The sequence below is a fragment of the Salmo salar genome, chromosome 19, assembly GCF_965601325.2.
Source record: "Salmo salar chromosome 19, fSalSal1, whole genome shotgun sequence".
In the NCBI taxonomy this organism is placed as follows: Eukaryota; Metazoa; Chordata; class Actinopteri; order Salmoniformes; family Salmonidae; genus Salmo; species Salmo salar.
In genome coordinates, this window is record NC_138309.1 from 30,836,263 (window position 1) to 30,860,003 (window position 23,741).

At 43.2% G+C, this 23,741-nt stretch overlaps 1 protein-coding gene across 3 annotated transcripts in view; it reads right to left on the minus strand.

Moving 5' to 3' along the window:
• Positions 1 to 8,095: 8,095 nt before the first annotated feature.
• LOC106578680 (CYFIP-related Rac1 interactor B) overlaps positions 8,096 to 23,741 on the minus strand; it is a 68,004-nt gene continuing 52,358 nt past the window's right edge. For 2 of the 3 annotated variants that reach the window (XM_014157770.3, XM_082965687.1), the window contains 7 exons: positions 23,224 to 23,363; positions 20,452 to 20,529; positions 16,225 to 16,341; positions 15,997 to 16,076; positions 9,763 to 9,889; positions 9,552 to 9,622; positions 8,096 to 8,883 (listed from right to left, as the gene is read on the minus strand). In XM_014157770.3, coding sequence (XP_014013245.1) covers positions 8,814 to 8,883; positions 9,552 to 9,622; positions 9,763 to 9,889; positions 15,997 to 16,076; positions 16,225 to 16,341; positions 20,452 to 20,529; positions 23,224 to 23,363 — 683 coding nt within the window. In that variant the 3' untranslated portion in view covers positions 8,096 to 8,813. Of the gene's footprint in view, positions 8,884 to 9,551; positions 9,623 to 9,762; positions 9,890 to 15,996; positions 16,077 to 16,224; positions 16,342 to 20,451; positions 20,530 to 22,628; positions 22,769 to 23,223; positions 23,364 to 23,741 lie in introns of those variants that run through there. The other variant, XM_045702190.2, reaches the window with a different exon arrangement.

Consider the following 23,741-nt stretch of genomic DNA (forward strand, 5'->3'; position numbering starts at 1 on the left):
AGGATCTCAGAGATCACTGCCTCATTGCCTGCGTCCGTAATGGGTCCCCGGTCAAACGACCACCCCTCATCACTGTCAAACGCTCCCTAAAACACTTCAGCGAGCAGGCCTTTCTAATATCCTGGAAGGATATTGACCTCATCCCGTCAGTAGAGGATGCCTGGTTAATCTTTAAAAGTGCTTTCCTTGCCATCTTAAATAAGCATGCCCCATTCCAAAAAAATTGAACTAAGAACAGATATAGCCCTTGGTTCACTCCAGACTTGACTGCCCTTGACCAGCACAAAAACATCCTGTGGTGTACTGCATTAGCATCAAATAGCCCCCGCGATATGCAACTTTTCAGGAAAGTTAGGAACCAATGTACACAGTCAGTTAGGAAAGCAAAGGCAAGCTTTTTCAAACAGAAATTTGCATCCTGTAGCACCCTAAAATCCATGGAGAATAAGAGCACCTCCTCCCAGCTGCCCACTGCACCGAGGATAGGAAACACTGTCACCACCGATAAATCTATGATAATCGAGAATTTCAATTAGCATTTTTCAACGGCTGGCCATGTTTTCCACCTGGCTACCCCTACCCCGGCAAACAGCCCTGCACCCCACACAGCAACTGGCCAAAGTCCCCCCTGTTTCTCCTTCACCTAAATCCAGATAGCTGATGTTCTGAAAGAGCTGCAAAATCTGGATCCCTACAAATCACCTGGGCTAGACAATCTGGACCCTCTCTTTCTAAAATTATCCGCCTCAATTTTTGCAACCCCTATTACTAGCCTGTTCAACCTCTCTTTCGTATCGTCTGAGATCCCTAAAGATTGGAAAGCTGCCGCGGTCATCCCCCTCTTCAAAGGCGGAGACACTCTAGACCCAAACTGTTACAGACCTATATCTATCCTGCCCTACCTTTCTAAAGTCTTCGAAAGCCCAGTTAACAAACAGATCACCGACCATTTCGAATCCCACGGTACCTTCTCCGCTATGCAATCTGGTTTCAGAGCTGGTCATGGGTGCACCTCAGCCACGCTCAAGGTCCTAAACGATATTATAACCGCCATCAATGGGGTTTAAAAAATAATAATTCTAATGGGGTTTTGAAGCTTGTGAATCTGGCAGGTCACATTAAGATTTACTTTTAATTTAAAATGAATATTCAGCGAGATGACGCTCAGACATTGCACGCGTCAACCAATGGTTGCTAACCAATTAATCAACTCTGCAGTCAGGCACCAGATTGCTATAGCATTGTTCGTGTTCCTCTGCTCAGACGTTGCTGAAGCATTCCAGATATTACAACGCCTAGATAGGTATTATACATATCAACTAACCGCAATAGTTCGCGGTTGAATACAGCTCTAAGCTTGTGTGTGTGGAGTGCCGGATGGTCTCAGAGGAAAATCGTTGTCTTTCTTAGAAAAGTGAACCCATCTCTCTAGAGAAACGGGCAATGTGTTAGGAGGTTGTGGTTTACGGATAGAGAGCACATTTTTTTTTCTGCTGGGTTTTCACTGAAATGAAGAAGATACACATTACAGAGAAATAACTGACAGCTATTCCTCTTCAGTTTAGCACATATTATTGTCACACTGTCAGCGTCATACCTTGGAAAATAAAGTGAACATTCTCAAAATTCTAATAGACTGACTTTCCTTAAATAGTCTGAGTTGTACGTTTGCTCCCACACCTTGTTGACATAACTGATGGAGGCCCCTCGAAACCACATCCTTTATGAAACGGTCGTAGCGTTGTTTAGTGCAGTGGTGGAAAAAGTACCGAATTGTCATACTTGAGTAAAAGTAAACATACCTAAATAGAAAATGACTCAAGTAAAAGTGAAAGTTACTCAGTAAAATACTACTTGAGTAAAAGTATAAAGAGGTATCTTGCGTGTCTTGCAAATATACTTAAGTATCAAAAGTAAAAGTACAATTATAAATCATTACAAATTCGGCACCATATTTTTTTGTTACATTTTTTAAAGACAGCCAGAGGCACACTCCAACACTCAGACATCATTTACAAACAAAGCATTTGTGTTTAGTGAATCAGATCAGAGACAGGATGGATGACCAGGGATGTTTTCTTGAGAAGTGCGTGAATTGGACCCTTTTCCTGTCCTGCTAAGCATTCGAAATGTAGAGTACTTTTGGGTGTCAGGGAAAATGTATGGAGTAAAAAGTAAATTATTTTATTTAGGAATGTAGTGAAGTAAAAGTAAAAGTTGGAAAAAATATATATAAATAGTAAAGTAAAGTACAGATACCCCCAAAAAACTTACTTAAGTAATACTTTAATATATTTTTACTTAAGTACTTTACATCACTGTTTTAGTGTAGCAAGGGAGGGGAGGACTGGTCAGCGTTAGTGGACTCTGTCGGCCTACCTGAAGCATGAATGTTAATGAACTTGTTATTGGTTTTTAAGGAATCTGGTGAGGGCCCAAATCAATACTTTATTGATTAGTCACACCAGAAACACCATCTCGTAACTCTCGTTACTCGATTTGACAAGCTTGACAGGACACAGTTACATCTCCTTCTCAAATGCTCATTTGTGTCAGAGGATGCATCGCAAATGGCACCCTATTCCCTAGATAGTGCATTACTTTTGACCAGAGCCATATGGGCCCTGTTCAAAAGTAGTGCCCTATATAGGGAACAGGGTGTCATTTGTAATTCACCCAGGGATGGAAAAGTTGTTATACACCCTCAGAGCTCACACTGTACCAGCTCTTGTGGAAGTGGGCAGCAGACAGTTGCAGCTTCTGGTTTACCATGGTCTTTTTGTGTCACTATTTTGGCCCACATCTCAGATCTGAGAATACACTGTACTAAAGACAAAGTGGGTGTCGGTGTTGACAGAGACAGGAAATTCTGAGTATAGAGATCTTCACCCTCAAGGTCGGCATTTCCAACAGGTTTCCGTGTTATACCGTAACTACAGTATACATTTACTATAATAACCTGCCCTGATTCAATACCAAAGTGATAGAATGTGATCAAACCCATTGAAGCCATTTAGGACCAGCATGAGCCATCACCATCCATGGCATGACATACACTCTGTGTGTACCATGAAACATTCTCTATCATCTAGTTCCCAGGTCAAACCGTCATCCATCCATCTCGAGACGTCATGCATGATCAGAAAATCGGACAGAAATCTGCCCTTTCACTGGCTGTCAGTGAAGCCCTATCAGTCACCCTGAAATATAGCCCACCACAACAACTGTATGCCAATCCTTTCTCAGAGAGCTGTGACAATGCAAGCCATATGGTGACAGACTCCTAAACGCACAATGAGTGATAGGGGTCATGTGAAAGAGATGTACAAGGCTGAGGGGTGTGACCAACATTATAATTCACTATACCTCTGGGGAGCCCTCATCCAAAGGGAAGCCATGATGACTTGTCCGTCTCCCTGTGTGTCTGCCTCTGTAAGTATGTTCTGCTCCCTTCGCTTAGCGGGAGGCCCTGAAGGTCATCATCTCCTCTGTTATTTTCTGTTCTCTAGCCCATCTGCTTGAGGTGAGGTGGGGAATCCACAATTGGGAGCAGAGTACCCTAAAAACACCAGGGAATTACATGGTACTTTACAGGATAACCAAAATCGCATTTACAGGAAATTAGCCTTTTGTAATGTAACATCTTATCAATTACAATTGTTGTCGAATTGTTGAAGATTTGCGGCATATTGGTCATGAATGATGCACAACCAAACCAAAAAACAACAGTAATAGACCGTTAGATCTCGATCTGACTATTTTCCCACTGAGAAAGGGTATGCAGATATCACAGTGTTCCTTTCTACTGTAGCTCCATGGGAGCTTCACGATAACTGATGAGAGAAGAGAGGAGAGTGGAGAGGTACTGCATTGTGGGTCACAGTGGGAGGGGGGCCGGAGAAGAAGAAGGTTGCCACGACATGCTGGGAGGTTGTCAGGGTGACGGAGAGCCATTCTAAGGGAGATGGTTCCACGCCCAATGAGCGTGTCGAACATTTTGCATCTGAACTGAACTGAGGTGCTTTGATACAGATGCATGGCCGGGCAAAGGCTGCACATTCCATTTTCACTACACATCCTAGACTTTCTCTCTCTCCTTTTGATTTTCTCCTTCCCTCAAGGACATCCAAAACATGTAAGACCTCACCCAACACCAACCTGCTCTCCCTCTCGCTCCCTTCTTTATTCCTTTCCTTGCCCTTCCTCCTCCTGTCCTCCCGTCTCTGCCAGTGCAGTGATACTGCAGAGCTGAGGGACACACCCATCAACATGCTCTCCTCCTCTCTCTCTCTCTCTCTCTCTCTCTCTCTCTCTCTCTGACCCTGAATGTTTCTCTAACATACTGCAGATAATACCGCAGTGCCCACCCAAGGACTAGCCCCCTTCTCTCACTCTCTCTTTCTCTCTCTGGCATTGTCATATAAAAGAGAAGCCAGTTTGGAAGAATTTCAGTGTTTCTACTGTTAGGGTCTTCACATTGTTTATGCGAGAATGTGAGGAAAAAAGTGAATGTACAGGGAGGATCCCAAAAGAAGTGAGCGATGTCACTGGAATGCCCTCTAGAAGGGGAGGGAGGTATACTGACCATTCTCCCCATGTTTTTAGAATGACCCATCAGGAGGAGAGGATTAAAAAACAGGAAAGCCAATGAGTCAAACATGGTGACACATTCTGTGAATGAATGGGCGGACATGGAATTTGTTTGATATCCTGTTAATATTTTCAAGGAGAGAAGTAGAGAGCTTGGGACTACAAGGTTCCATCTGCAATAACATGATTCTGAGATAATTGGCTTTAAAGTTGAATGGTGTCAGCAATTTGATCTTGTATTCTTTTGAACTTAACATGAACTTGGGATATGTTGAGTACTATATAGGTAGAGAACATTGAACAGAACAAGGCTACTGTATGTCAATAACTCAATTTTGACAAAAATGCAGTGCCATGAAAGGGAAATCCAATTTTAACGTTCAAGAATCAAGCATGATATGAAACCGTTTGTTTATGGCCTCAAATCTCTACTCTCTATATCTCTCTGACCCTGAATGTTTCTCTAACATACTGCAGATAATACCGCAGTGCCCACCCAAGCACTAGCCCCCTCTCTCACTTATTCTCCCTCTCTCTCTCTGCTCAATGTCATATTAAAGAAAAAGATAGTTTGGAAGAATTTCAGAGTGTTTATACTGTTAGGGTCTTGACATTGTTTATGAGAGAATGAGAGGAAAAACGTGAATTTAGAGGGAGGATCCCAAAAGAAGAGAGCAGTGCCACTGGAATGCCCTCTTTAAGGAGAGGGAAGTATATCACAGATGTTACATTATATTGACCAGATACTCCATTGGCCACTGAAAAGAAATGTCTTAAAAAATGGAAGGCAGTCAGGAGGAGGCAAGATCAGGTGGGACCATTCTAGCCAATATGAGAGCAGATACACGTGTGAATAACCTCAATGGTTATCCAGATCCTTGGGACATCCCTACCCTCCATTGAAGTTGAAATGTAATGGTTAAGGTTAGGGTTTAGAGTATGGAAGTCCCAAGAACAGCACTAATAGGCACAACTTCGAAATAAAGTTGCCGGGTTGTCACGTGTCCTAATTATATCAGTACAGTAGTAATAACCTAAGCATTATACAACTTCTATAATAAAATAAATCTCACATAGAAAATAAGCAATTCCATTTTTTGTTGACAAATTTTGACACTCATTGACCTCCATACAAAAACTTCTCTCTTGGTGAGGCAAAAAATTTTAAAATACGCCACCTGTTGCCAAGTTATTCCTCTCGCTTGGCCTCTTCCTCTCTGAGTGTACTGATCATTCGGTTTCCACTAGATAACACAGCCAGAAAGTCAAAATTGTCTTTTTGGTCTTAATTTAAGGTTAGACTTAGGCATAAGGTTAGCAGTGTGGATAAGGTTAGGTTTAAAATCAGATTTTAATTAGAGAAATTGTAGAAACGGGCGTGATTTAGCCGTAATCATGACTTTGTGGCTGTGTTAACTAGTGACAACTTGATCATTCTCCCCATGTTGTTAGAATGACCCACATGAGGAAAGGATTATAAAACGGGAAAGCCAATGAGTCAAACATGGTGACACATTCTGTGAATGAATGGGCGGACATGGAATTTGTTTGATATCCTGTTAATATTTTCAAGGAGAGAAGTAGAGAGCTTGGGACTACAAGGTTCCATCTGCAATAACATGATTCTGAGATAATTGGCTTTAAAGTTGAATGGTGTCAGCAATTTGATCTTGTATTCTTTTGAACTTAACATGAACTTGGGATATGTTGAGTACTATATAGGTAGAGAACATTGAACAGAACAAGGTTGATAATTCAAATCTTGTCAAAGAACAAAAAGAGCACACAAAATTAGAACTGTCAACGTTAAACTCAGTGCCATGAAAGTGAAGTCAAATTCAAACATTCAAGAATCAAACCAGATATTAAACCATTTGTTCTGGCCTCAAATCACTACTTCTTTGATGTTTTCTCATCAGTGTCCTTCACTTCAGTGTCCTTCCGACCAGAGTTGCCCAACCATGCCTAATACTGACGAAATGGTGACCTCTTCTGGCCCTGCCTCCCATGTGTTGTGTGTAGATAGACTAACTGGTGGGGGCTAATATAGCTTTGACTGACTCATCTGTTGTTTCCCTAGCAGTTTATTGCCGTTCCATTAAACTGGAACCTCCATAAACAAATTAATATTATTCTTTTCAGCAAGTCTTTTTGGTGAGTCAAACATCCCATAATGTACACTACATGACCAAAAGTATGTGGAGACCAGTTCATCGAACATCTCATTCCAAAATCATGGACATTAAAATGGAGTTGGTCCCCACTTTGCTGCTATAACAGCCTCGACTCTTTTGGGAAGGCTTTCCACTAAATGTTGGAACAATGCTGCGGGGACTTGCTTCGATTCAGCCACAAGAGCATTAGTGAGGTCGGGCACTGATGTTGGGCGATTAGACCTGGCTCGCAGTCGGCGTTCCAATTCATCCCAAAGGTGTTCGATGGGGTTCAGGTCAGGGCTCTGTGTAGGCCAGTCAAGTTCTTCCATACCGGTCTCGACAAATCATTTCTGTATTGACCTCGCTTTGTGCATGGGGGGGATTGTCATGCTGAAACAGGAAAGAGCCTTCCCCAAACTGTTACCACAAAGTTGGAAGCACAGAATCATCTAGAATGTCATTGTATGCTGTGGCGTTAAGAGTTCCCTTCACTGGAACTAAGGGGCCTAGCCCGTACCATAGAAAAAAGCCCCAGACCATTATTCTTCACCAAACTTTACAGTTGGCACTATGCATTGGGGCAGGTAGTGTTCTCCTGGCATCCGCCAAACCCAGATTCGTCCGTCGTACTGCCAGATGGTGAAGCGTGATTCATCAACCCAGAGAACGCGTTTCCACTGCTAAAGAGTCCATTGGCAGCGAGCTTTACACCACTCCAGCCAACACTTGGCATTGCGCATGGTGATCTTAGGCTTGTGTGCGGCTGCTTGGCCATGGAAACCCATTTCATGAAGTTCCTGACAAACAATTCTTGTGCTGACGTTGCTTCCAGAGGCAGTTTGAAACTCGGTAGTAAGTGTTGCAACCAAGGACAGATGATTTTTATGCACTATGTGCTTCAGCACTTGGCGGTCCCATTCTGTGAGCTTGTGTGGCCTACCACTTTGTGGCTGAGCCGTTGTTGCTCCTAGACGTTTCCACTTCACAATAACAGCACTTACAGTTGACTGGGGCAGCTCTAGCAGGGCATACATTTGACGATCTGACTTCTTAAAAAGGTGGCATCCTATGACGGTGCCACGTTTAAAGTCACTGAGAGTCCTTACAGAGTCTTCTGTAAGGCCATTCTATTGACAATGTTGAACTATGGAGATTGCATTGTTGTGTGCTCAAATTTATACACCTGTCAGCACGGGTGTGGCTGAAATAACCGAATCCATTAATTTGAAGGGGTGTCCACATACTTTTGTATATATAGTATATTTCATTGTGTAGAAAATGTTTTTCTTGCTCTAGCTAAGTTTGACTATATGGTGTTTTCTAGAAAAGATGCAGGGTAAGCACAGAGAGTCATTTGTAGAAAACAAGAGTTCTCTGTTTATTTTTTCCAGCGGCAACATACTGTCAACAACAGTACAGACTCACAACTTTAAATTGATTTGCACACATCGCAGTTTGAAATGTCCAAATGAAAAATACAACACAACTATGAAAAATGTCATACACTCAAATCACACTCAAAACCTATAAAAAATATAAAACATTAACAGTACTATCTTTTTAATCATAATTCTGACAAGTACCATTCAGAGAACAAAACATTGAACACAACTGAGCAAACAAAACTTGAACCATACTTTTTTAAATAGAACAAATACGTAATTTCGTCATGCAGAAGATGTAACATTAAATAATAAATCAAACAAAAATAATATATATTTCTCTATATAGCTCTCTTTTTAAAATGTTCAAGTCAAAGCACTCCCATCTCTTACACAGGGAAAAATTCAAATCAGTTTTAAAAAACAACAGAGAACCCACAATGCTTTCATTGCTGCCATCTTGTTGTATGGCCTTTATCGAAAACATTTCAATCCCAGCAACATCTTTTTGGCACATAAAATACGTGCATAATGGCAGTAGCATTTTGCATTATAAAAAGTGCAGCTATTTCTCCATTTAAATTCAAATAAAACAAAACATTCTGTGCACCGACGTCGTTGGGAGAGAGCATCGATGTCTCCCGAAACCGGGCGTGAGGCGAGTGGTTGTACCAGAGTTTCAGTCCTACTGCTGCTGCAGCATGCTCTTGATGGTCTTGTTGGTCGATTCGTCATTCAAATGCTTGGTTGTGTACCTGCGAGAGACAGATGAATAGACAGACCAGACAGAGCGATCAGTGCCAGGATCTGTGAACGTAACACGACTGCTCTTGCAGAGTGTGAGAAAGCCTTGATGACAGTATCACAGCTCTGAACTTTGATTTCCAGTCTGGCGTTCTCCCCTCAGAGACAGATGTGCAATCCCAGAAAGACAGAAAGAAAGAGAAAAGAGGGTTGGAGGCGGGAGGCTTTGACCCAGGAGTGACCTCACGTAACTGGAAGAGAGTGACTGAATGTGCCCGAAGGACCTGATGATGTGATGTGCAGATGTGAGCGCGGTTAACACGAAAATGGCCGTGTCAGCTGCGAACAGCTGCGAGAGCGTGAGCCACTTAGATTTAAGAAGAGAGCAGGGCGCCGGGGCTCAAAGAAATGTAATCCTCTCTGATCTTCAATAATCTAAAAACTGTGGAATTCCACATTTCACACAAATACTAAACACATATTATTTTAATACCTCTTAACGTGTTGAAAAAAACTGAATAATGAAGGAAAAGTGGCCAAATATGGCTGTATTTTATTTCACAGTATGTATGCTACTGTCTGTTAAAGTGTGAGAAGAAAAAGGTTGCAACAGTATTCTGGAAAACATATTCTCTGTTAAAGAAAAGCATTGTTCAGCTATAGACAAGGTGGGCCTTACCTGAGAGCGTTTAAAAGGCCTTCTACGCTGTTGGGCGGTTGATCTCGGAGAACCTTGATGCACCCTTTCATCTGTGAAGCAGAAAACACCATGTTGAGATTAATCAGTGTTAGGTGTGTGTGTGTGTGTGTGTGTGTGTGTGTGTGTGTGTGTGTGTGGCCAATCCTCTGGGACTGGGAGCCTTGCTGACATAGCTCCACCCTGCACTCACATCAATCTTGGAAGACTTGGAGAAGGCTCCGACAGGATGCACATAGTCGTAGAGGATGATGACGCCAACCATGACACGCAGGCAGAACGAAACCGTCTCCTCACTGGTGAAGCGGCTACGGTACTCCCTGGAAACACAGAAAGGCAATGAGATTGCTGATCAAGGATAATGTTTCCCATGTCCATATAATAGGGTGTCCAATCAAAAACGCATCTTTTGACCAATGAGTAAAATAATATGTTAATATTTTACAGATACTCCTCTAAGAAAACCAATGGTCCAAACCTCATGTCTCTATCATAATCCATTCAAAGTTATTTGAGTTTTTACCCTTGTAGGATGTCCAAAATTAAGGTGACTAAATCAATTGAGGCCAGAGAAAAAAAAGTGGTCAAAAATCAGGAAAATCATTGTCAGCAACACTGGGTGCTGTGCGAGAATTAAGGTTAACTGAGGACATAAAACAATACAAAAGGTAAGATAGATATGGATTTTGAGACATGACATGTAGTATTTTCATATTTTGGTATACGCTTTTCATATTAATGCAAAATTCCTGTTGTTTTTTGAAGATTTCTCACAAAAACAAGCGTATCTCTGAAATGTCAATGGAGCACTGAGCGTACTTCAAGCTTTTCATTATCAAAGCTTTTTACAGTAAATTCATTTCGTGTCATGTTGATTTTGCTATTTGCAACCCACGAAAACAACTTTGCAGATGACCACCACAACATGTAAAATCCTAAAAGTTGCTGCACAGAGCTCTGTGATTATTATCGGATGTATTAGGTTATGAAATCCAACTTTTTAGATATAATGTTAATGATATGTTAGAGAAAGACACCACTGAACAATTCAGAACATGAAGAATCATATTTGTCTAAGTAACATTTATTTTCTAACATAAAGATGTGAAATTTCATCACCAAAGATCTGGTACACCCTACACCAGGGTTCCCCAACTGGTGGGTCATTTTATTTGGCCCCTCAAGTTTTTTGTGGGACATACAATATTGAAAAACATAAGCAAATCAGTTCTAATCAGGTGTTGGAACCGGTTCAGGGAACAGAACCGAAAAAACAACATTTAACATTCTGTTCAAATGTAACGTATTTCAAGTTAAACTGTAGTTTGTTTGTATCCTGTTTAGTGAATAATTACTGTGAGTATTAATGGAGTTTGAGCCAAAAACTGTGTACAGTGCCATGCAAAAGTATTCAACCCCTTGGCGTTTTTCCTATTTTGTTGCATTACAACCTTTAAATGGATTTTTATTTGGACTTCATGTAATGTAACAAAATAGTCTAAATTGGTGAAGTGAAATGAAAGAAATTACTTCTTTCAAAAAAATAAAAAACAGAAAAGTGGTGTGTGCAGATGTAGTCACCTCCTTTGCAATGAAGCCCCGAAAAAAGATCTGGTGCAACCAATTACCTTCAGAAGTCACATTATTTAGCTAATTAAGTCCAACTGTGTGCAATCTAATTGTCACATGATCTGTCACATGATCTCAGTAGATATACACCTGTTCTGAAAGGCCCCAGAGTCTGCAACACCACTAAGCAAGGGGCACCACCAAGCAAGCAGCACCATGAAGACCAAGGAGCTCTCCAAACAGGTCAAGGGTTGGGTTATAAAAAAATATCAGAAACTTTGAACATCCCACGGAGCACCATTAAATCCATTATAAAAAATTGAAATAATGTAGCACCACAACAAACCTGCCAAGAGAGGGACGCCCACCAAAACTCACAGACCAGGCAAGGTGGGCATTAATCAGAGAGGCAACAAAGAGACCAAAGATAACCCTGAAGAGCTGCAAAGCTCCACAGCGGAGATTGGAGTACCTGTCCATAGGAACACTTTAAGCCGTACACTCCACAGAGCTGGGCTTTACGGAAGAGTGTCCAGAAAAAAATAAGCAAACACATTTACATTTAAGTCATTTAGCAGACGCTCTTATCCAGAGCGACTTACAAATCGGTGCATTCACCTTATGATATCCAGTGGAACAACCACTTTACAATAGTGCATCTAAATCTTTTAAGGGGGGGGGGGGGGGGGGTTAGAAGGATTACTTTATCCTATCCTAGGTATTCCTTAAAGAGGTGGGGTTTCAGGTGTCTCCGGAAGGTGGTGATTGACTCCGCTGTCCTGGCGTCGTGAGGGAGCTTGTTCCACCATTGGGGTGCCAGAGCAGCGAACAGTTTTGACTGGGCTGAGTGGGAACTGTGCTTCCTCAGAGATAGGGGGGCCAGCAGGCCAGAGGTGGATGAACGCAGTGCCCTTGTTTGGGTGTAGGGCCTGATCAGAGCCTGAAGGTATGGAGGTGCCGTTCCCTTCACAGCTCCGTAGGCAATCACCATGGTCTTGTAGCGGATGCGAGCTTCAACTGGAAGCCAGTGGAGAGAGAGGAGGAGCAGGGTGACGTGAGAGAACTTGGGAAGGTTGAACACCAGACGGGCTGCGGCGTTCTGGATGAGTTGTAGGGGTTTAATGGCACAGGCAGGGGGCCCAGCCAACAGCGAGTTGCAGTAATCCAGACGGGAGATGACAAGTGCCTGGATTAGGACCTGCGCCGCTTCCTGTGTGAGGCAGGGTCGTACTCTGCGAATGTTGTAGAGCATGAACCTACAGGATCGGGTCACCGCCTTGATGTTAGTGGAGAACGACAGGGTGTTGTCCAGGATCACGCCAAGGTTCTTAGCACTCTGGGAGGAGGACACAAGGGAGTTGTCAACCGTGATGGCGAGATCATGGAACGGGCAGTCCTTCCCCGGGAGGAAGAGCAGCTCCGTCTTGCCGAGGTTCAGCTTGAGGTGGTGATCCGTCATCCACACTGATATGTCTGACAGACATGCAGAGATGCGATTCGCCGCCTGTTTGGTGTTCGCCAAAAGGCATGTGGGAGACTCCCCAAACATATGGAAGAAGGTACTCTGGTCAGATGAGACTAAAATTGAGCTTTTTGGCCATCAACGAAAACGCTATGTCTGGCGTAAACCCAACACCTCTCATCACCCTGAGAACACCATCCACACAGTGAAGCATGGTGGTGGCAGCATCATGCTGTGGGGATGTTTTCATTGGCAGGGACTGGGAAACTGGGCAGAATTGAAGGAATGATGGATGGCGCTAAATACAGGGAAATTCTTGAGGGAAACGTGTTTCAGTCTTCCAGAGATTTGGGACAGCAGTTCACCTTCCAGCAGGACAATGACCCTAAGCATACTGCTAAAGCAACACTCAAGTGGTTTAAGGGGAAACATTTAAATGTCAAGGAAGGGCCTTTCAAAGCCCAGACCCCAATCCAATTGAGAATCTGTGGTATGACTTAAAGATTGCTGTACACCAGAAGAAACCCATCCAACTTGAAGGAGCTGGAGCAGTTTTGCCTTGAAGAATGGGCAAAAATCCCAGTGGCTAGATGTGCCAAGCTTATAGAGACATACCCCAAGAGACTTGCAGCTGTAATTAATGCAAAAGGTGGCTCTACAAAGTGTTGACCTTAGGGGGTGAATAGTTATGCATGCTCAAGTTCAGTTTTTTTGTCTTATTTCTTGTTTGTTTCACAAAATATTTTGCATCTTCAAAGTGGAAGGCATGTTGTGTAAATCAAATGATACAAACCCCCCCAAAAATCTATTTTAATTCCAGGTTGTAAGGCAACCAAATAGGAAAAATGCCAAGGGAGTGAATACTTTCGCAAGTCACTTTATGCTAATTTGGAAAGGTTGACCTAATCAGATAAGAGGAAATTGCCTAGGATCAAAGAGCAGGGTCAGACCCAGGACAATGAAGATGGACGCGGTGTGATTCTGACATCTAGCTAAACAAAGAGAGGACCATGGACATTCTACAGGGGAGATAAAGAAACTCATTGGGGTCATAAAATGTATGGCTGGGGAGGTGATAACTACAAGAGGGTCGTAACCAAAAGAAGGGAAGAGTGTAAGATGTGTTGTGAACTTTCGAAATGTATGGACTCAGTTGACGGCATCCTTGGTAATAAACACTTAAAACTTCTCGAGCTTTTGGGTCTCAATTCCTTATTGTAAAGAGGTTGCAATAGCAATTTTCTATTTGACAATGGTAACCGGTTAATAATGTTATTTAATGTTACAGGAAATTATTTTTTTCCTACGAAGGGCTTTGATAGGCTCTTTGTTGCGTTTTTTGGTGGAACCGAAAAAAATGTCCGGAACATAAAATAACATTATTAACCGGTTCCCATGCTTTGAAAAGAATAGTTCTGTTACAGAACAGTATGGATCACTTTCCTTTCCTGTTCTGATTCTGTTCCTAAAAATGTTTTGTTCTTTTACGTTTACGTTTGTTCCCTAAGCCGGTTCCAACCCCTGGCTCCAAGTGATTTCAATTTTGGAAATCTGTTCCTGTTCCAAAGTATTACAACGCATAATAGAGAGATATAAACTCAGCAAAAAAAAGAAACGTCCTCTCACTGTCAACTGCGTTTATTTTCAGCAAACTTAACATGTGTAAATATTTGTATGAACATAACAAGATTCAACAACTGAGACATAAACTGAACAAGATCCACAGACATGTGACTAACAGAAATGGAAGAACGTGTCCCTGAACAAAGGGGGTGTCAAAATCAAAAGTAACAGTCAGTACCTGGTGTGGCCACCAGCTGCATTAAGTACTGCAGTCATCTCCTCCTCATGGACTGCACCAGATTTGCCAGTTCTTGCTTTAAGATGTTACCCCACTCTTCCACCAAGGCACCTGCAAGTTCCTGGACATTTATGGGGGGGGAATGGCCCTGGCCCTAGCCCTCACCCTCCGATCCAACAGGTCCCAGACGTGCTCAATGGGATTGAGATCCGGGCTCTTCGCCGGCCATGGCAGAATATTGACATTCCTGTCTTGCAAGAAATCGCGCACAGAACAAGCAGTATGGCTGGTGGCATTGTCATGCTGGAGGGTCATGTCAGGATAAGCCTGCAGGAAGGGTACCACATGAGGGAGGAGGATGTCTTCCCTGTAACGCACAGCATTGAGATTGCCTGCAATGACAACAAGCTCAGTCCGATGACACACCGCCCCAGACCAATACGGACCCTCCACCTCCAAATCGATCCCGCTCCAGAGTACAGGCCTCGGTGTAACGGTCATTCCTTAGACGATAAACGCAAATCCGACCATCACCCCTGGTGAGACAAAACCACGACTCGTCAGTGAAGAGCACTTTTTGCCAGTCCTGTCTGGTCCAGTGACGGTGGGTTTGTGCCCATAGGCAACGTTGTTGTCGGTGATGTCTGGTGAGGACCTGCCTTACAACAGGCCTACTAGCCCTCAGTCCAGCCTCTCTCAGCCTATTGCGGACAGTCTGAGCACTGATGGAGGGATTGTGCATTCCTGGTGTTACTCGGGAAGTTGTTGCCATCCTGTAGCTGTCCCACAGGTGTGATGTTCGCATGTACCGATCCTGTGCAGGTGTTGTTACACGTCTTCTTCCACTGCGAGGATGATCAGCTGTCCGTCCTGTCTCCCTGTAGCCCTGTCTTAGGCATCTCACAGTACAGACATTGCAATTTATTGCGCTGGCCACATCTGCAGTCCTCATGCCTCCTTGCAGCATGCCTAAGGCACGTTCACGCAGATGAGCAGGGACCCTGGACATCTTTCTTTTGGTGTTTTTCAGAGTCAGTAGAAAGGCCTCTTTAGTGTCCTAAGTTTTCATAACTATGACCTTAATTGCCTACCGTCTGTAAGCTGTTAGTGTCTTAACGACCGTTCCACAGGTGCATGTTCATTAATTGTTTATGATTCATTGAACAAGCATGGGAAACAGTGTTTAAACCCTTTACAATGAAGATCTGTGAAGTTATTTGGATTTTTACGAATTATCTTTGAAAGACAGGGTCCTGAAAAAGGGACATTTCTTTTTTTGCTGAGTTTATGTGATCGCATACAAATGTAAGCAAGGTTTGAAATGATTATATTTTTGTTAAATATTATAATTCAAATTCTTTGTAATTATGTTCCGGTCTCCTGACCATCTGCTCAACAAAAAATAAAAAAACAGCCTGTGGCTGAGTCTAGTTGATGATCCCTGCCCTACACCATTTTCCTGATGATCTTAAAGGGAAAACTGATCATAGATCAGCACTCCTCCTCTGAGAAACAAAGAATATGGGCCCAGATCCACAATTCTGCAGACATTGACATTGTCTTGATTTAGTGAGGAAGTGGATGGGATTACTTACGGCGTTTCCAACATGACTTTGCACACACTCGCCATCGTGCTTAAGCAGTCTGTCGTGTTCTCGATGGGCAAGTTCTTATTCTAGGCCAACAGAAAGAGAGACGGGATGTTTTTTTCTATAGTTAACCACATTGTTGCATTAGTCACTTCAATTATAGATGGGCAATGTGTCAGATAAGGCAATGTGTTAAGTAAGGAAGCTGTGAAACCACTTTTGATGGGATCTTGCCTCTGAGACAAACTTTGTCGTGCCGTCGCTTAACGTCTTCAACATGGGCGTGGCATCGGCGTAGAACAGAGATATCCGATTGGCCAGCTCGTTGTTGACTTCATTCTCCCCCTCTGTCTGAAAAACCAAGGAACAGTTCATCATCATGTCATCATCATTCATTATGTCGTCACTTTACAAACACTGAATATTATGGAGGAAGTAGATGCTGGTAGAGAAATACTGTATATTCAGTAACGGTAAGATGATTTTTCTGCCTTAAAGACTGAACCTTTATTCTCTAATGCGGAATAATATGAATAATCCTCTGGGACGTCAACACGTGTTACATAAAAAAATATCACATTTGAATAAGAACTAATGTATTTTCCACCAGAACACATAAGTGTTGTCTTTGTATAAAATGTCTGAGTGATTCCAGTAGTCAGTGCCTGAACACTGAGAATTAAGTAATGCTCCTGTACTGCTGGGCTGGAGAAAGTTTTCAGTGCCTGGCTATGGATAGACAGCGTCCCAACTGGCACTCTATTCCCTACATAATGCACTTCTTTGACCAGATCCCCATGTGCCCTGATCAAAAGTAATGCACTTTATAGGGAATAAGGTGTGACATTTGAGACGCAGACACGGGCTCTAGCAGTGGCAGGTTTGAACAGTCGGACCATCTGGGGCAATTTGTTAATGGCAAATTCACGTAGGGGGAATAAAGATACGGATACATATAGTTAACAAAAATATAAATGCAACAACTGAAATGATTTTACTGAGTTACAGTTCATATAAGGAAATCAGTCAATTGAAATAAATTCATTAAATCAAATCAAAATCAAATTTATTTTTATATAGCCCTTCGTACATCAGCTGATATTCTCAAAGTGCTGTACAGAAACCCAGCCTAAAACCCCAAACAGCAAGCAAAGCATGTGAAAGAAGCACGGTGGCTAGGAAAAACTCCCTAGGAAAAACTCCCTAGAAAGGCCAAAAACCTAGGAAGAAACCTAGAGAGGAACCAGGCTATGAGGGGTGGCCAGTCCTCTTCTGGCTGTGCAGGGTGGATATTAAAACAGAACATGGTCAAAATGTTAAAATGTTAAAATGTTCATAAATGACCAGCATGGTCAAATAATAATAATCATAGTAGTTGTCGAGGGTGCAACAAGCACGTCCGGTGAACAGGTCAGGGTTCCATAGCCGCAGGCAGAACAGTTGAAACTGGAGCAGCAGCACGGCCAGGTGGACTGGGGACAGCAAGGAGTCATCATACCAGGTAGTCCTGAGGCATGGTCCTAGGGCTCAGGTCCTCCGAGAGAAAGACAGAAAGAGAGAAAGAGAGAATTAGAGAGAGCATATTTAAATACACACAGGACACCGGATAAGACAAGAGAAATACTCCAGATGTAACAGACTGACCCTAGCCCCCCGACACATAAACTACTGCAGCATAAATACTGGAGGCTGAGACAGGAGGGATCAGAAGACACTGTGGCCCCATCCGATGATACCCCCGGACAGGGCCAAACAGGCAGGATATAACCCCACCCACTTTGCCAAAGCACAGCCCCCACACCACTAGAGGGATGTCTCCAACCACCAACTTACCGTCCTAAGACAAGGCCGAGTATAGCCCACAACGATCTCCGCCATGGCACAACCCAAGGGGGGGGGGGGGGGGGGGGCGCCAACCCAGACAGGAAGACCACGTCAGTGACTCAACCCACTCAAGTGACGCACCCCTCCCATGGACGGCATGGAAGAACACCAGTAGGCCAGTGACTCAGCCTCTGTAAAAGGGTTAGAGGCAGAGAATCCCAGTGGAAAGAGGGGAACCGGCAAGGCAGAGACAGCAAGGGCGGTTCGTTGCTCCAGCCTTTCCGTTCACCTTCACACTCCTGGGCCAGACTATACTTAATCATAGGACCTACTGAAGAGATAAGTCTTCAGTAAAGACTTAAAGGTTGAGACTGAGTCTGCGTCTCTCACATTGGTAGGCAGACCATTCCATAAAAATGGAGCTCTATAGGAGAAAGCCCTACCTCCAGCCGTTTGCTTAGAAATTCTAGGGACAATTAGGAGGCCTGCGTCTTGTGACCGTAGCGTACGTGTAGGTATGTACGGCAGGACCAAATCGGAAAGATAGGTAGGAGCAAGCCCATGTAATGCTTTGTAGGTTAGCAGTAAAACCTTGAAATCAGCCCTTGCCTTAACAGGAAGCCAGTGTAGGGAGGCTAACACTGGAGTAATATGATCAAATTTTTTGGTTCTAGTCAGGATTCTAGCAGCCGTATTTAGCACTAACTGAAGTTTATTTAGTGCTTTATCCGGGTAGCCGGAAAGTAGAGCATTGCAGTAGTCCAGCCTAGAAGTAACAAAAGCATGGATTAATTTTTCTGCGTCATTTTTGGACAGAAAATTTCTGATTTTTGCAATGTTACGTAGATGGAAAAAAGCTGTCCTTGAAACAGTCTTGATATGTTCTTCAAAAGAGAGATCAGGGTCCAGAGTAACGCCGAGGTCCTTCACAGTTTTATTTGAGACGACTGTACAACCATCCAGATTAATTGTCAGATTCAACAGAAGATCTCTTTGTTTCTTGGGACCTAGAACAAGCATCTCTGTTTTGTCCGAGTTTAAAAGTAGAAAGTTTGCAGCCATCCACTTCTTTATGTCTGAAACACAGGCTTCTAGCGAGGGCAATTTTGGGGCTTCACCATGTTTCATTGAAATGTACAGCTGTGTGTCGTCTGCATAGCAGTGAAATTTAACATTATGTTTTCGAATGACATCCCCAAGAGGTAAAATGACATCCCCATTAGGCCTTAATCTATGGATTTCACATGAATGGGCAGGGACGCAGCCAATCAGGAGTTTTCCCCCACGAAAAGGCTTTATTACAGACATAAATACTCCTTGTCCGGATGAGGTCCTGGTCTGGCATGGTTACACTTGGTCTGGTTGTGAGGCTGGTTGGACGTATTGCCAAATTCTCTAAAACGATGTTGGAGGTGGATTATGGTAGAGAAATGAACATTAAATTCTCTGGCAACAGCTCTGGTGGACATTCCGCAGTCAGCATGACAATTGCACACTCCCTCAACTTGAGACATCTGTCATTGTGTTGTGTGACAAAACTTCACATTTTAGAGTGGCCTTTTACAGTCCCCAGCACAGGTGCACCTGTGTAATTAATGATCATGCTGTTTAATCTGCTTCTTGATATGCCACACCTCTCAATTGGATGGATTATCTTGGCAAAACAGAAATGCTCTCTAACAGGGATGTAAACAAATGTGTGCACAACATTTGAGCTCATAAAACATGGGACCAACACTTTACATGTTGCATTTCTATTTTTGTTCACTATAGATAAAAACCCAGGAGCGCGTCTCGAGAACACCAGCAGATTGCGTTTACTTTATTCACTAAAGAACTACTGAAAAAATTCAGACCTTTCTCAGATGTCCTTGGTCCTATTGAAAATGGTATACTTGCTGTCATTTTTAAGTATGGCTGTGCGGAGATAGGAGGCTGAATTATCCTTTAGACGCCTGCCATGCTATCGCAAGAATACATCTCATCTGAATAATACAGCATTTCTAAAAGATTGAAATATCAGGAGACAAAATACTGACCCCTGAGGTACATGGGGTTTAGAGATGATACAATTAACTTGTACTGCTTTTAAATGTATTTATGATAGACTTAGTGCAAGATCTACTCATGAAATAGTTATCATATAGCCCATAATGACCCTATATAGCCTGTAACGTTAATGCAGGATGAACACCTGGCCCCCTGCTGAGCACAGGGTCTGTCTGGGTGGTTTCCCTTATCACCAGTGTATCCCAGAGGGTCTGTGGTGCAGACCCCAAACTGTTCTCAGATCATGTTCGAACTGTTCCACTGAGGCCTGTGAGTCCCAGAGGGACTGAGGACATGCAACTGTTCTCAGATCATGTATATGGTGCATTTCACTCCGCTCCGCCCCCTGTGCTCCAAGTGAACGGCTCAAACTCCCTTTGAGTCCCCAGTGGCTCAAGTAAACTATTTTCGGACGAGTTGCAGGCGCACAAAGGCTGACATATTGTGCGTTTGTTAACGGACAATCATCTTCGTTGTCAAAAAACCCCTGACTTAATCCGTAATTTTCAGACACAAAATATCTGTGGCCGTAGCCTCAGGGGGAAAGGACCATCAGCCCCTCAGATTAGAGTTCAGTAGTCAGCTCACCGGTGTATTGTTGATCCGCATGCGGCTCAACGTTCTCCTGTAATAGCTGAAGTCATTCTGGATGGCAGGGTTAGTCATCTGCAACACATGGATTAACATGTACATTACAAACAGAAAACTGTCAGGACTTTGTGTGTGTGTATGTGTGTGTGTGTGTGTGTGTGTGTGCGTGTTTCTGAAGTTAGAACAACACACAGCACGCGGCAGCAGATGTCCTGCTCTCTGAAATACTCCATCATGACAGGATGTTTTAGCAACAAGGCAGATACATTGCTAGGGACGGAGAAGGAATGAAAAGGACATCGATAGGATTAAATCTTCTATTTATTTGTATCCCATCATATTTCCTCGCTTGTCCTTTATAATAGGATACGTTTCATTTTCAACTGTCAATGAATGAAATACTTGTTAGTTCCCTTTAGCAGTGCGGCAGTGGCTCAGTATGTTTGGACGTATGAAAGAAGTGTCAACACTAAGGATGATGAGAGGCTACTAGAGACGCTCTTGTTATACAGATGGTGGAGGATAGCGGTCAGAGGTCACAGGTCAGGCCATGAGGTGACACACTGATTTAGGGGGGAGGGAAGGGGTAGCTAGCGCCCCTATGTGATTAGCTATAGAACATCGGTGACATTCTGTGATTTGGCAACACAGCCTCAAATCTTACTTTGTCGAGTAGGCACACTCCATCTTAAATCTCTAGAGGCAATCGACGCAAACAAAGAAGCGCGGCTGCCCTGCTTCCTTCCACAAAGACGATCATTAGACCTTGCCTTGAGTGGAGCTTACCTTTAATAAACCACTGGCCAATCAGTGGGCCCCGTCCAACACATCAACCTCCTGCTCCTCCAATGTGCTGAGACCCCTCCCTAATTACCCCTAGCAACACGCTATTAACCCTGGCCAGCACAAGAAGCAGGGTAATCCCACCACAATAGATTGGTACCTAGTGCCAGTGGCTAGTGCCAGGCCAGCCCATTTCACCAGTGAGTGGCTTTAAAAACACGGCAGGCGGGAAGGTGGGTGTTCAAACTAGGTCAATGCCTGTCATCGGCGTATGGGGAGCGAAAAATGTATGAATGGTGCCTGGCATGACACCTTGCACCCCCTTACTTGCATGCTTTTAGTGCCCATGCAGGGTATGGGGGTACCGGGCAGGAGGGCTAGTTAATTGGGGCATCGTGACGGAGTGCCTGGGGGTGTCAGGATGCTAGTTTGTGTGTACATTTGGCTCTGACGCCTTGCGAGCTGGATGAGAACTAATTTAATTATATCTGACGTCCGTATATTAAGGACGCCCTGACACATTTGCTAGACTACTTGGCCAGGCAATTTATGGTTAAGTGGACGATCTGTCTGTGACTCAAACAAATAGGTAATCTGTGGGTTTCTACCCGGGATCAACTATAAAGCATGTCTCTGTGTGTTGTAGACAGGAGCCCTAGCCAAGCGATACTTCCCAAATGGCACCCTATTCCTTTTATAGTGCACTAGTTTTGACCAGAACCCTATGGACCCTGGTCAAAAGTAGTGCACTAGATAGGGCATTTGGGATGCCATTTGGGATGCAAGCAAAAAGCACCAGCCTACTACACTATCCTATTCGCCTTCCCATTCATTCCAGCAGTGTGTATACCAGTGAGTGGTATTCAAAGTCAGGGGGGGAACTGCAATTGGGTCAACCAAAATGCCCCATATATATATATATATATATAAAGATTTTGTAAAAATCTAAATGTACCGATTTTAATGTTGTGTCATTGTAGTTGAGGTAGGGTGGGGCCACGAGAAATTATTGCAAAAACAATTTTGGCCTCAGAAATTCTGTCGGAATAAATAGGGCTGAAAAAGTTTCAAATACCACTGGTGTAGACTACAGTATTATGAACCAAGTCCTCCCTGGACAGGATCCAAGTTGTGTAGCGCCCTCCAGTAACCACGAGCACAACCGTTCCTTGATTTTAACTGGCGGCTTTATTCTGTAGTTTTAGTCAGAATTATCACCTTCCATGAGGACTATAAAGTAAATGAAAATACAGTTAAGCACACTCTTACAACTTTCTTGTCTTACGAGTGACTTATTAGATTGACATAACTCTGAAGTGCTTACATACATAAAACAGTTTAGCCGGAGATATAACAGTATCAGATTAAACACATGAAAAAAGGAAAAATACCTCATTGGCTGCTTAAAGAAGGGAGGAAATCAAACTTCACACTTGTTATTCCTGGGATGAATTCACGCTTCATCCTTAAGTATTATAACGTTACCATCCTAACATACACACTTCAACCTTTACGAACTACACCCGATGACATGAAAACTTAGCTAAAACAGCGCGGGATTGCCTTCCCTCCAAAGGTGTGTTGCTACGATAACGATCCCCGTTACAACAGTTATTAGCCACGTAGTTCCGCTGGTCTTATCATTTCCCCCGCATAGCGAACACGTAAACAATTCAAACAAAAAACAACGACATAGACTAACAGGTTAATTGTCAGTTACAAGTTGTATCCTCTGTTCATTGGCTGAGGCTTCATGGTGTACAGCACTAACACCTAAATAACAGGGTATTAACACCTCGTTATGCCAACGAGAGTTAGCTCGCACGTTATCAGAAGGAATAGGTACACTGTGTACATAGTAACAACTTAACCATGCCAACAACAGCTATAGCCTAGGATAACAACAAGGGATGGATGAAATGAGGGAACGGTGGGGACTCTGGGCTAAATTGAGTAAATGGCGGCCAGAGATGTCATGGGACGTACTTTGAGCTCGTCGAAGCGCAGTGTGAAGTGCAGGATCTCGGCGAACTGCTTGGCCAGTGCCTGCTCACGCTCCAAGTTCTGCGTTGGGTTGTCATACGTCTCGCTGGTCAGGGCTCCCAGTAGGCTGTGCAGCGCCGCCTCTGTAACACAAATCAAATCGTATTGGTAAAGGCAAAGTCAACTTAGTGTATGTAAACTTTTGACCCCCTGGAATTGTGATACAGTGAATTATAAGTGAAATAATCTGTCTGTAAACAGTTGTTGGAAAAATTACCTGTGTCATGGACAAAGTAGATGTCGTAACCGACTTGCCAAAACTATAGTTTATTAACAAGAAATGTGTGGAGTGGTAAAAAAAAAAGAGTTTTAATGACTCCAACCTAAGTGGATGTAAACTTCCGACTTCAACTGTACACATGATTAGCAGATGTTATTGCGGGTGTAGCGAAATGTTTGTGCTTCTAGCTCCGACAGTGCAATAATATCTAACAAATTACACAACATATACCCAATACACA